Source organism: Nerophis ophidion, linkage group LG26 (assembly GCF_033978795.1).
Source record: "Nerophis ophidion isolate RoL-2023_Sa linkage group LG26, RoL_Noph_v1.0, whole genome shotgun sequence".
Lineage (NCBI taxonomy): Eukaryota > Metazoa > Chordata > Actinopteri > Syngnathiformes > Syngnathidae > Nerophis > Nerophis ophidion.
The window spans coordinates 9319942-9332406 of record NC_084636.1 but is presented as its reverse complement, the minus strand read 5'-3'; the positions used below and the strand labels follow the sequence as shown (position 1 = coordinate 9332406).

Below are 12465 nucleotides of genomic sequence, written 5' to 3'. Positions count from 1 at the left end.
TCACAGCATGGCGCATATTAGTAAGTGTTGAAGTTGTTTATATCACAACCATCAGTGTACTCTGTATCACCCAGTATGCCTTTCAATCTTGTACGTGTAATTGGGAAGCTGCACACAACATGTTGCCGGACCATCAATCGGTTCGTACATGTTGTTGAAGGTGTCTAAGGCAATGGCTTCACAGCACGCCCTTATTCTTGTCATCAGAATGATTGCCATTGGATAGTTGCAAGAACACCAGTGGCTCCGATTGACTTAATTTCTCTGTGAAACAGTTTTAATCAGCTCTGTGAGTGGTAAAGGCGGCCAACCTCTGATGTATATCAGCGGGCGGGTACGGTCCTGATAAAATGTTGGTTCGGGTGGACGGCGGGTGGATGACGACTTTGGTGTTGCGGTTGTGGATGATATACTTGCCTATCCGTGCATCTCTAACAGGAACACATTTATGCACTACAATGGTGTACAAAACGGGTTATTTTCTGGCACGTTTAAAAATCAATAAACAATTAGCAATTACAACATCCATCCATCCATCTATTTTCTACCGCTTGTCCCTTTTGGGGTTGCGGGGGGTGCTGGAGCTTGTCTTAGCTACAATCGGGCGTAAGGCGGAGTACACCCTGGACAAGCCGCGACCTCATCGCAGGGCCTACACAGATAGACAGACAACATTCACACTCACATTCACACACTAGGGCCCATTTTAGTGTTGCCAATCAACCTATCCCCAGGTGCATGTCTTTGGAGGTGGGAGGAAGCCGGAGGGAACCCACGCAGTCACGGGGAGAACATGCAAGCTCCACACAGAAAGATCCCGAACCCGGGAATGAACTCAGGACCTTCGTATTGTGAGGCACACTCACTAACCTCTCTCACCACCGTGCTGCCCCAATTAAAAAATATCTTGTCAAAGTTTAAATTGCAAAAAAACAAACGTGAAAAAATATCCATCCATCCATCCATCCATTTTCTTCCGCTTATCCGAAGTCAGGTCGTGGGGGCAGCAGCCTAAGCAGAGAAGCCCAGACTTCCCCCTCCCCAGCCACTTCGTCCAGCTCTTGCCAGGGGATCCCGAGGCGTTCCCTGGCCAGCCGGGAGACATAGTTTTCCCAACGTGTCCTAAGTCTTCCCCTTGGCCTCCTGCCGATCGGACGTGCCCTAAACACCTCCCTAGGGAGGTGTTCGGGTGGCATCCTGACCAGATGCCCGAACAACCTCATCTGGCTCCTCTTGATGTGGAGGAGCAGCGGCTTTACTTTGAGTTCCTCCTGGATGGCAGAGCTTCTCACCCTATCTCTAAGGGAGAGCCCCGCCACACGGTCGAGAAAACTCATTTCGGCCGCTTGTACCCGTGATCTTGTCCTTTTGGTCATAACCCAAAGCTCATGACCATATGTGAGGATGAGAACGTAGATCGACCGGTAAATTGAGAGCTTTGCCTTCCGGCTCAGCTCCTTCTTCACCACAATGGATCAATACAGCGTCCGCATTACTGAAGACGCCGATCCACTCTTCCCTCACTCCTAAATAAGACTCCGAGGTACTTGAACTCCTCCACTTGGGACAAGATCTACTCCCAAACTTGAAAAAATAAAGAAATAAAATATTTGTAGCACTCATTCGACGCCGTATAGCCCCTCGTAGTCAATTGATTTGGGTGGAAATGGCGGAAATTTCCCCATTTCATCGCCGACCTTGTCTCACAAGATGTAGTTTCTTTTAAGTACCCTTCTTGAAAATGGTCTTGCAAATATATATCTGCCATCTAATCAACATGTTGTTTTCTTCTTTGTGAGTACCGGTGAGTTTTCTGTGGCTTTGTATGACTCATATGGCTCCAGTGCCACTTCCTGTTTTCGCAACTTGTGATCAATCACAGCGTAAGGCCAGCTAGAAGGCCTTACTGAAAACTCGTGATCCGATTGGTTATCGCAATTGTCTATCAACTGTATGTGTCCGTTCACTGACAGTTCGCCTGCATTGTTGATTCTGAAGATTTGGTACAGCATGGCAACAAGCTAGCTGAATTCTGATAGGATACAAACTCTGACCTAAAACAACAGCACGGGAAAGAGCATAATATGACGTAAAGAGAATATGAATACTTTTAAATATTTAGGGAAAGTAAATTAAAAAAATATCTTATATTTAATTATGCTCATAATTTCTGATTATATTAGACCAGCAGAGAAGGCCTTGCTGGCCCTGACGACACACCACTGTCTGAATGGGGGAAAAAAACATTTATTACACATCATGACTTTGTGCAGTCTAAGCACTTTTCTGTAAGTGTTTTGTTTTGTGTAATGTAATCATTATTGCTAAACGCACAACTCTGACTCACTGTAAGGCTGGCAGGTCCTTGTTGCGGCCATCTTTCTACAAAGAGGCACACACAGACACTGAATACTCCTGAAACTAAGGGGAATAAAGGACAGTTTAAGGTTAAGACCACCATTTTTTTGTTTAATCTTCTAAGTGTATTTTTTAAAACATTTTTTTTACCGAAAGTGAACTCAAAGCTTGGATGAGTCTAAATGTTTTTTTAAATGAAATGACAAAAAGACGGAAGGGATGGACAGTCCAAACTCTGGAGCAATCCTAAATCCCACTTTTTTCTCACTGCCTTTTAACCCAGTATGAGACTTTGAACTCTTTTTTTTGTGCTTTGAATTGCCTTTTTTTTTTAACGTTGTTTTTGAGATCTTTTTGTCACATTTTTTCATATAGTATACTTTTGTTTTTTTTATCAATAAAATCAGTATAGTATGTTATGTAAATATTAGTGCATAGGGTTAAAGTACAAAATAAATTTATTACTGTTTAACAAATATTTACATTTTTCTATCCCTCCATCAGAAACGAGAAGGCGTAAAATTACATAAAAACGTGTGTTTACTACTATTTTCTAGGAAATGTTTAAGTGTGCAAGAGATGAGATTTTGGAAATAATGTAATCTTTGCCATGATACAGTAGTTGGCGTTTGGCTCTATCAACGTTCTGGGTTGCCTACCACTGCGTTAGTGGAAAAGCGGCAAATGAGTGAAAGCGCCAGAAACGTTGCCACGGAGACGGGGGTTTTCTTCACGTACGTGGCTTCAGTCACTCCGCGCCACCTGTCCGTCCGTAATAACAGTCCATGATAACCTGGACCAATTCAAACCGTTATTTGTTTTTTTTTGTTTGATTTACATTGCCTCTCATGTTGTTGCTGACTGGAGAAATCAAATGATTGTTATTGCTTATGACTGATTTATTTACTAAATTCTCATTTTGTTCATTTATATTTTGATTTTATTGTTTGTTGAAAATAAAAATAAATACATTTAAAAATATATTTTTTAAGAAATCTTTTCTCGCGGCCCAGCCTCTGCATCCGGTGGCCCCCAAGTAAATCGAGTTTGATACCCCTAAGCAAACTATGAATAATAAAACACACCAAAACATGTGTCCTTTATCAAAGTTTCACGTATGACCAAAAAACAGGTGAAAATCAGTGGTATTCAGTAAGGTAAGATGAATTAAATGCGTTGACAGTTCATTGCTTCTGCCAAATGAATTGCACTGAGTGGAACGGATCACCACTCCAAGATGGCGGCCCCGCGTCTCGTTAGCGCCAGTAGGCTGTAGCGCTATGGATAAAGTAGTTGGCGTTTGTCTGCACACCAACCTCTAGGGGACGCTGTGAGACAAACCGACCGAAAAAATTGGCTTCCGGGTCGCTACCGTGTTTTGAAAAGCACATCAATGTTCTCCTTCGGTAAGACGATTTTTTTAAATTGTTTATAGTCACTCGATGAATACTTATTTTATGCTTATGAAATATTAACATGGACCGAAAAATGTGTCAAATCCGTTCAGCCGGCAGTCAAACTTGATAGTGGCTGTGATTGAACCCGCGGTGTGGTGTATGTGTGTATGTATGTATGTGTGTATGTATGTATGTATGTATGTATGTATGTATGTATGTATGTATGTATGTATGTATGTATGTATGTATGTATGTATGTATGTATGTATGTATGTATGTATGTATGTATGTATGTATGTATGTATCACCACTGAGCAGAAGGTTAAAACGGCGAATAACAATAGTCAAAGCTCCATTTAAAATGTGTTTCGCTATTATTCTAACTTTGTGTGGGGGCTTAGGGTGATGGGGCCAGACAGCGTCCAGAGTCCGGCCGCGCCCTGGCGGAAGGTGCTGTGGCAGCGCCAGCCCTACCCGGACAACTACGTGGATCGGAGGTTCCTGGAGGAGTTGCGCAGGAACGAGGGCATCCGTCACTACCGATACTGGGCCGTGGTGAGAGAGGCCGGCCTGGTGGCGCAGCAGCTGTCCTGCGTGGCCGTTTTCATCACCCTCTGGCTCTACATGGAACAGGTAAGGCATGTTTGCCTAATAATGCAGATGTGGCAGCACGGGGTTAGTGCAGATCTGGGCAAAATAAGGCCCGGGGTCCACATGCGGTCCATTAAGATTTGCAATCTGGCCCGCCGGACATTCCCAAATAATTGTATTAGATCTTTAAAGGCCTACTGAAATGAGATGTTCTTATTTAAACGGGTCCATTCTATGTGTCATACTTGATAATTTTGCGATATTGCCATATTTTTGCTGAAAGGATTTAGTAGAGAACATCGACGATAAAGTTTGCAACTATTGGTCGCTAATAAAAAAGCTTTGCCTTTCCCGGAAGTAGCAGACGATGTGCGCATGACATCACGGGTTGTAGGGCTCCTCACATCCTCACATTGTTTATAATCATAGCCACCAGCAGCAAGAGCTATTCGGACCGAGAAAGCGACGATTTCCCCATTAATTTGAGCAAGGATGATAGATTCGTGGATGAGGAAATTTAGAGTGAAAGACAAGAAGAAGAAAAAAAAGCGATTGCAGTGGGAGTGATTCAGATGTTATTAGACACATTTACTAGGATAATTCTGGAAAATCCTATTCCTGCCTATTGTGTTGCTAGTGTTTTAGTGAGATTAAATAGTAACTGAAAGTCAGAGGGGTGTGGCCACGGATGTATTGACGCCAGAGTCTCTGAGGGAAGTCACGCAGCTGCAGCAGGACAGAAGCTCCGCTGATGTCTCCGGTAAGGGACGACTTATTACCACACTTTTCTCACCGAAAACTGCCGGTTGACATGTAGTTGGGATCCATCTTCGCTTGAGCGCTCTGATCCATAGTAAAGCTTCATCTTCGGGAATTTTAAACAAGCCGGGTCGGCTGTGTTGTTGTGGCTAAAGGCTAAAAGCTTCCCACCTCCATCTTTCTGCTTTGACTTCTCCATTATTAATTGAACAAATTGCAAAAGATTCAGCAACACAGATGTCCAGAATACTGTGGAATTATGCGATTAAAGCAGACCACTTATAGCTTCGATCGGGCTGGAAAATAATGTCCGCTACAACCGGTGACGTCAAACGCACGCGTCATCATACCACGACGTTTTCACCACGACACTTCGCGGGAAATTTAGAATTGTAATTTAGTAAACTAAAAAGGCCGTATTGGCATGTGTTGCAATGTTAATATTTCATCATTGATATATAAACTATCAGACTGCGTGGTGGGTAGTAGTGGGTTTCAGTAGGCCTTTAAGGAACTTAAAAAGGTAGCTTTTTAACTACCTCAGTCCCACAAATAGGAGAGCCCACCACAGATCTCCAGGCACTGGTTCCTCATAGGAAGACGTGTTGGTGGGATTGAGGAGGTCTTCAAAGTATTCCCTCCACCGATCTCTACCTAATATATTAATAATACCAGTGCAAGTATTCCTTTCAAGAGTAATAAAAACATTTTAACCATTGTAATGGAAAGGTCAATAACTTTTAATTATCCTAGGTAAGTAAACAATAACATTGATTCTGAATCGCTGTAAGCAAAAATTGTACTTTAATAAATATTGAAGATCTTGAAGTGCAGCGTTTTCACCAGTTGAAAAAACCGGGTCGGTTGTTTGGTCTTTTTGGGAAAATTTGCTTGTTCGTCCGTGTTGACGCGCTCATATTTCTCACTCATTAGAAGATGAAATATTCGCACTTTGCAAAGATCTTTTTTCCTCCTAATTTTGGTTAACCTGCTGTGCTTTTCTCTAGCGACTGGCGAGGCTTCTGTCCACGCCTCCTGTGTGTGTAAGCCAGCGGTCCCACCTCCGCCCACGGAGACACACATTGTGGATGACTTACAAGAGGATTTTCTCTGATCATTTCATTCTGCTACTGAATAAACTTACAGAGTGAACCCTCTGGTAGAGTGACTAAGTTATCGTGTTGATTTTTATTTAATTGAATCTGACAGTGAGTCGGCTAGCCATGTCACTGACAATTGTTAACTACACCATAGTGGATAAATGTTTGTGTATTTGAAGACATTTGTGGAAAATTTGCGGGGGGATTAGATATTTTTTTAAAGTTAAATAACCCAAAATTTCATGACCCCCATTCGGTTGGACCCCTCTGCTTTACACTACTTCCTCCAACCTCCAAGGACAAAGCTACAAACTATGGGAAACCGGGCTTTCTGCTCCGCCGCTCCCAGTCTGTGGAACGCTCTCCCTGACCACCTGAGGGCACCACAGACAGTGGATGCTTTTAAAAAAAGGCTTAAAAACCCTTCAGTTTAAAAAGGCTTTTATATATATATATATGCATACTAGTTCTAGCTATTAGTCTGTTTCAATTTTTTTTTAATTATCATTATTGATTTGTTTAATGTGGGCTTCACGGTGGAAGAGGGGTTAGTGCGTCTGCCTCACAATACGAAGGTCCTGCAGTCTTGGGTTCAAATCCAGGCTCGGTATCTTTCTGTGTGGAATTTGCATGTTCTCCCCGTGAATGCGTGGGTTCCCTCCGGGTACTCCGGCTTCCTCCCACCTCCAAGACATGCACCTGGGGATAGGTTGATTGGCAACACTAAATTGGCCCTAGTGTGTGAATGTGAGTGTGAATGTTGTCTGTCTGTGTTGGCCCTGTGATGAGATGGCGACTTGTCCAGGGTGTACCTCGCCTTCCGCCCGATTGTAGCTGAGATAGGCGCCAGCGCCCCCCGCGACCCCAAAAAGGGAATACGTGGTAGAAAATGGATGGATGGATGGATTTGTTTAATACACTGTAGCACTTTGAGATGATTGTAGCTGAGATAGGCGCCAGCGCCCCCAAAAGGGACTAAGCGGTAGAAAATGGATGGATGGATGCTCAATGTAAAGCACTTTTTACAAATAAAATCTATTAATCTAATATATTACTACGTATTGCGCTCCATAGTTTTGCCTTGTGCAGTAATAGTCATAATTAGCATGCTGTTTATTTTTTATTTACACGTCCATCTTCTATACTGCTTGTGCGTTTACGATTTTATTGGCTGCACAATTACAATGAAGTTTAGTGTAATGTCTCTGTATTGCATTATTGCTTTCAGGGCCTACTGTCCCCAGAGATTCTACTCGGATCCAGCCTGGCAAGCGCCCTGCTGGGCTACGGACTGTACCAAGTCCTCACACCTCCGATGGAGTGCAACGCCCGTACTCGTCTCACCGACCTACAGAGCGCCATTTACTTCCTCTCCTTCACCTTTGGCTTCTCGCCGGTGCTAAAGACGCTAACCGAGTCAGTGAGTACAGACACAGTGTACGCCATGTCGGCGGTCATGCTGCTGGCCCACCTGGTGTCGTTCCCTTACGCCCATCCCTCGCCGCCCGGCAGCCTGTCCTTGAACGCGGCACTTTTTGCCTCCGTCTGCCTGGCCTCCAGACTCCCGGGCGCCCTCCACACCTTCGCCATGCTCAGCTGTGCCCTGCTGGTGTTCGCCCTGTGGCCGTGCCTGCTGCAGAGGATAAGGGACAACGCTCCGAGCCACTTCACCGCAGTCTGCGCCGGGGTGAGCGTGGTGGGCACAGGCGGCCTGGTGTCGCAGTCGCCCGGCGGGGCCCTGCTTTTGGCTCTGGCGGTCCTGAGCGTGACGCTGCTTTGCCCCGCGCTGCTTGTGTGGCTGCAGAGGCACAAGGACAACATCCAGGGGCCCTGGGACGAAGCGGAGATCCGCGAGGACCTCAGCCACTTCCTCCGTTAAAGACCTGAGCACATACAGCAGAAACACTGGACACTTCATTAGGTACACCGACACTATCGAATGAGAGTTAACACATGGCTTGAAGATTGTGCAGGGGAAGTTACATTTACTGTCAATCCATTGTACACCTCTTAGATCAGGTGTACTCTTGAACAACTTATCTGCGGGTAAAAACATTTTTTTTTGTTGAAAATGCTATTTTAATATTTTAAATGCTGACCTCAATAGTTTATGAATCACGGGACACTTCATTAGGTACACCGGCACTATCGCATGAGAGTTAATACGTGGCTCGAAGATTGTGCAGGTGAAGCAGTGTATTGTTACATTTACTGTCAATCCGCCGTACACCTTTTAGATCAGGTCTACTCTTGGACAGCTTATCTGCGGGTATAAGCTGTTTTTTAGTTGAAATTGCCATTTTAATATGTTAAGTGCTGACCTCAATAGTTTATGAAATGTGTTATTGAGACATGATGCTATTTTGCACACATTTTTAACCGTCATTTGATACCGAGGATTTGCAATGTTGAATATCATAGTATTGTTTACAATACTGAAGTATGAGGGGAAAAAACTGTCACCTGAAGCCTTTTATTACAATTCATGGGTTGTCAAGTAAAAAAAAAACATGTCTATAAGAAAATACTGGGATTATTTTAATTTGGTCTGGGTTTTTTTTTTTTCACACCTGAAAAATCATGTTTCATGACATCAGTGAGTTTCCAATGTTGAATAACTGTTACCAATTGTGAAGCGAATTGTATTTATATAGCGCTTTTTCTCTCGTGACTCAAAGCGCTTTACATAGTGAAACCCAAGATCTAATTTTTACATTTAAATAAGTGTGGGTGGCACCAGGAGCAGGTGGGTAAAGTGTCTTGCCCAAGGACACAACGGCAGTGACAAGGATGGCAGAAGCGGGGATTGAACCTGCGACCCTCAAGTTGCTGGCACGGCCGCTCTACCGAATGAGCTATACCGCTATAATTCTAATTTGGTGTATTCAGGGTGGAAGAACAAGCACAACCAGGAGGCTTTATAATGTAGTTCATGTAAAAGACAAGGACATTAAGCACATGTCAAGTTTTTATGATGTTTCAAAATAACATACTTCCCTCGGTAAATAAATATATAAAGGACTAGTTCCGGTATGAATTAATTACTGATTGGGAGAAAGGAAGTACAATTATAACAGTAGTTTTCCCATCTCGGTTGTGGAGTAACGTTCCCATTTTGCCACTATTTGATGTTTAGTGATTTAACCTCTAGAGGGCAGCACACTACAACTACAGCATATAAATGTAATGTACCACCACTGAAAGTTATTTTCCCATTGACTCTTATTACATGCTGGTTTCATAGACACTCACCGGCCACGACATTAGGTACAGCTTCATGAAAGCTACCAGGGGTGCACAAAAAAAATATTAAAATTTTAAATCGATATGTAATTTTAAAAATATCGATTAAAAAAAGTATTTTTTCAGTAAGAATCCATTTAAAAAAAAAAGATTTAAGTCCATCTCTGTGCAACCAGGAGCTCTTCTAACCTGTAACCTGCTTTGAAAAGTCTTCATTATAGTTATACCAAATAATACGTTGCAAGAATCGTGTTGAATCGAGAAACGATCCTGAATCGAACAGTCGATCCAGGATTTGGGATCGCATCCGATCGTTAGGTGCCCAAAGATTGTATTATTTATCATAGTGCAATCATGTGCGCAATATGTATTTTTATTTTTGTAGTTTTGTTTGCATTTTAATTTAGTTGCTTCTGGTGAAAATGACGCCTACTGAAATGGTGAGTCGCCAATGTATCGAAGTCACGCCAACCACGCCGCACAAAAAATAAAAAAGCCTCCTTCCTGCACTTTGCCGGCCGTCTCTGCATTCTGGGGTCCAGAACAACACTGACAAGACCACCCTATTGTTTTTTTGTTTTGTTTTTTTGATTGATTGATTGAAACTTATATCAGTAGATCGCACAGTACAGTACATATTCCGTACAATTGACCACTAAATGGTAACACCCGAATAAGTTTTTCAACTTGTTAAAGTCGGGGTCCACGTAAATCAATTCATGGTGGTTGTAGTCTGCTGTTGTGTACAATTGTTACACACAGCTGTGGCAAAATGTTCCGTACAACCTTTTCAGTATCACCGCAGCCTACAGACACGCTTGGTTTCAGACAACCACAATGTATGCCACCAGGCATCTTATACGTTAAAAGTGTAACTAATGACGTGGCCAGTCAGTGCTTGTTTTGCCAGTTGCAGAGAGCTCCGAATTCACCACAGGTTCTCCGAATTAAAGACAATTGATATTCAAAAATAAAACACCTCTTTATTAAAAAAAAAAAAAAAAAGGTTTTAAAAATAGTGTTTGGCAGAATAGCTGTTGTTTCTATTTACACAGGCACTTGAGGAAAGTCAGCAGACAGCAGAGGACATTCCTGCGACTGCGGCCAACGCAACTATGAACAAAACAGGCTCACGAATGGTGGCGGACGCTCCCATCGGAGGTCTAGGCGGGGGAGGAGCGGACCGTGTCCTCCTACTTGGTGCTCGTTGGGATGGCTGGAGCAGGCCTCCTGGGGGGAAATGATCAGTGATTAAAATCTAACCACCATGTTGTGTTCCCAAAAGCACCTTGTGATTAACACACCGGGAAAGGAAATTAAAGCTTGTGGAAAGATGCTCAAAATATAGATGCAACATTCGGCTAACTTGCATAACGACGAGCTGAATAATGCTTAGTAAAAAAAAAAAATTGGCCCTAGTGTGTGAATGTGAGTGTGAATGTTGTCTGTCTATCTGTGTTGGCCCTGCGATGAGGTGGCGACTTGTCCAGGGTGTACCCCGCCTTCCGCCCGATTGTAGCTGAGATAGGCGCCAGCGCCCCCCGCGACCCCGAAAGGGAATAAGCGGTAGGAAATGGATGTTGTTTTTCTTCAGTGCATAATATGTAAGCCTGAACCTATTTTTTCATGCTAAGGTCATCATGTAAAGTCGTCCCTCGCCCCGTTGCGCTTCACATTTTGCAGCTTCACTGCATTGTGGATTTTTCAATAAAACCATTTTTGGCCTAAATTATGAATTTTTAAGCATACACACGGCCAAACGAAGCAAACATATCAATACCGCTTGATGAGACCAAACCAATCAGAGCGGGCTGTTCAGTATCTTATTATAATCAGAAGACAGCAGTCATTTCATTGAGATTATTATGTTACTTAGAATGAAAATAACAAAAATATTGTTTCTCATGAGCTATGTACTAGAATTGTACATCTGGGTGGGGTCCAGCTTTGGAAATATTTTGTACCCCTTTCAGAGATCATTATTTCCACTTAAAACATTCGCATGTTGCACAATGAGATGTAAACAGGGGCTCAAGTGCACATTCCTGTAACTTTGTCTGTAAAATATATCTTTATTAGCCTTTCTGTAATCTTTCAACTGTTTTCATGATTGATATACATAAATTAACATTCTTAATAAATGACAGTATAATAAGCACACATTCATAGTACAACCTGGCATTCATAGTTTAATTGCTCTTTTTATCTTTGGTATGAACATTATTATGTAAACTCAAAGTTATTATTATTATTATTTTTTGGTTCTTTGTTGTTGCTATTTTTGTATTACAACATTTTATTATTTGATCATGTTGTACTTGCATTGTAATCTTTTGTTTTGTGATTGTGTGATGTTTTTGCCTGGACCCCAGGAAAAATAGTCTCCACTGCAGTGTAGACTAGTGGGGATCCTTAATAAACTAATCTATGTGTGGTTCTGGAGTTGTTTGACTTTTTGTGCGGCCATAAACGCATCAGTGGCTAAGTGCCATGGGTGCAGGTGAGAGAGCGAAAGCGGGTGCTGTTGATATGACAGATGACTAAAAGTTGATTTTGGCCTATGCCCGATTTTGCTAAATAGAAGGTTTTCACTATCCATCCATTTTCTACCGCTTATTTCCTTTGGGGTCGTGGGGGGTGCTGGTGCCTATCTCAGCTACAATCGGGCAGATGGCAGGGTACACCCTGGACAAGTCGCCACCTCATCGCAGGGCCAACACAGCCAGACAACATTCACACTCACATTCACTCACTAGAGCCAATTTAGTGTTTCCAATCAACCTATCCCCAGGTGCATGTTTTTAGAAGTGGGAGGAAGCCGGAGTACCCAGAGGGAACCCACACAGTCACGGGGAGAACATGCAAACTTCACACAGAAAGATTGAACCCAGGACTACTCAGGACCTTCGTATTGTGAGGGAGACGCACTAACCCCTCTGCCACCGTGAAGCCCAGGTTTTCACTAATGTTGTAAAAAATAAAGTTTTCCAGTTCGAGCGTTAAGTATCTTGTCTTTG

General features: G+C 42.9%; 2 protein-coding genes across 11 annotated transcripts in view; one reads left to right on the top strand and one right to left on the bottom strand.

Annotated features, from left to right (window-relative positions):
* Positions 1–3682: 3682 nt before the first annotated feature.
* Positions 3683–11890, top strand: pigc (phosphatidylinositol glycan anchor biosynthesis, class C). Its single transcript, XM_061888664.1, has 3 exons — positions 3683–3764; positions 4157–4388; positions 7434–11890. Exons 2-3 carry the CDS (start codon positions 4161–4163, stop codon positions 8082–8084), a joined length of 879 nt encoding a protein of 292 aa, XP_061744648.1. The 5' UTR covers positions 3683–3764; positions 4157–4160; the 3' UTR covers positions 8085–11890.
* dnm3a (dynamin 3a) overlaps positions 10412–12465 on the bottom strand; it is a 43936-nt gene continuing 41882 nt past the window's right edge. For all 10 annotated transcript variants that reach the window (XM_061888654.1, XM_061888658.1, XM_061888656.1 and 7 more), the window contains one exon: positions 10412–10678. In XM_061888654.1, coding sequence (XP_061744638.1) covers positions 10642–10678 — 37 coding nt within the window. In that variant the 3' untranslated portion in view covers positions 10412–10641. The remainder of the gene's footprint in view (positions 10679–12465) is intronic.